We start from the raw sequence: 515 nt of genomic DNA, 5'->3' as shown, positions 1-515 counted from the left end.
CCTGCTGAAACGGGCTGATGTCAAACAATAACAGAGTCTGAGATGTTAAGTAGCCCCTCTCCTAGAGGGAGCCGGTGTACTTGAAGAGCCTGCTTTTGTGTGGTAGAATTCTAAAATTTACGATAAAGTTGGAGTTATTTTCCTGTAAATGAAATACTCAGAGGTGGTAGAATGATACATGAAACACATCAATTTTGTTCCGGGAACCTTTGTTCTATTATCTTTTCAACAGTCACTAATATTTTCTAAATTTAAAATCATATGGTCTTATCTAACAGAGAGTTTACAGAGAGGATTTTGAGAAGGAGATTAAAGGAAGGTCATCGATGGATTTAGACAAGACTCCAGAGTTTCTACATGTAAAGTACATCACCAGCCTTCTGAAGGAGGTATGATCCTACTATTGCTATACAATTCTACAAAAGACGTTTAAAGAAATAACCCAGGAAATAGGTACTAAACAATTCTCTACTAATTCTCTAATTCAGTGTTTGAGTTATTCATCCATTACTCTT

At 35.9% G+C, this 515-nt stretch overlaps 1 protein-coding gene across 2 annotated transcripts in view; it reads left to right on the top strand.

The window, feature by feature from the left end:
• Positions 1–515, top strand: part of NEBL (nebulette) — a 346,434-nt gene that overhangs the window by 287,693 nt on the left and 58,226 nt on the right. Inside the window, exon 12 of one of the 2 annotated variants that reach the window (XM_007457418.1) lies at positions 279–389. The exons of the other annotated variant lie outside the window; for it this stretch is intronic. Within the exon in view, the coding sequence (XP_007457480.1) occupies positions 279–389 (111 nt within the window). The remainder of the gene's footprint in view (positions 1–278; positions 390–515) is intronic. 2 annotated transcript variants of the gene reach the window in all.

The sequence above is a fragment of the Lipotes vexillifer genome, unplaced genomic scaffold (genome assembly GCF_000442215.2).
Source record: "Lipotes vexillifer unplaced genomic scaffold, Lipotes_vexillifer_v1.1 scaffold1332, whole genome shotgun sequence".
Lineage (NCBI taxonomy): Eukaryota > Metazoa > Chordata > Mammalia > Artiodactyla > Lipotidae > Lipotes > Lipotes vexillifer.
This window is presented reverse-complemented; position numbering and strand designations above follow the sequence as displayed.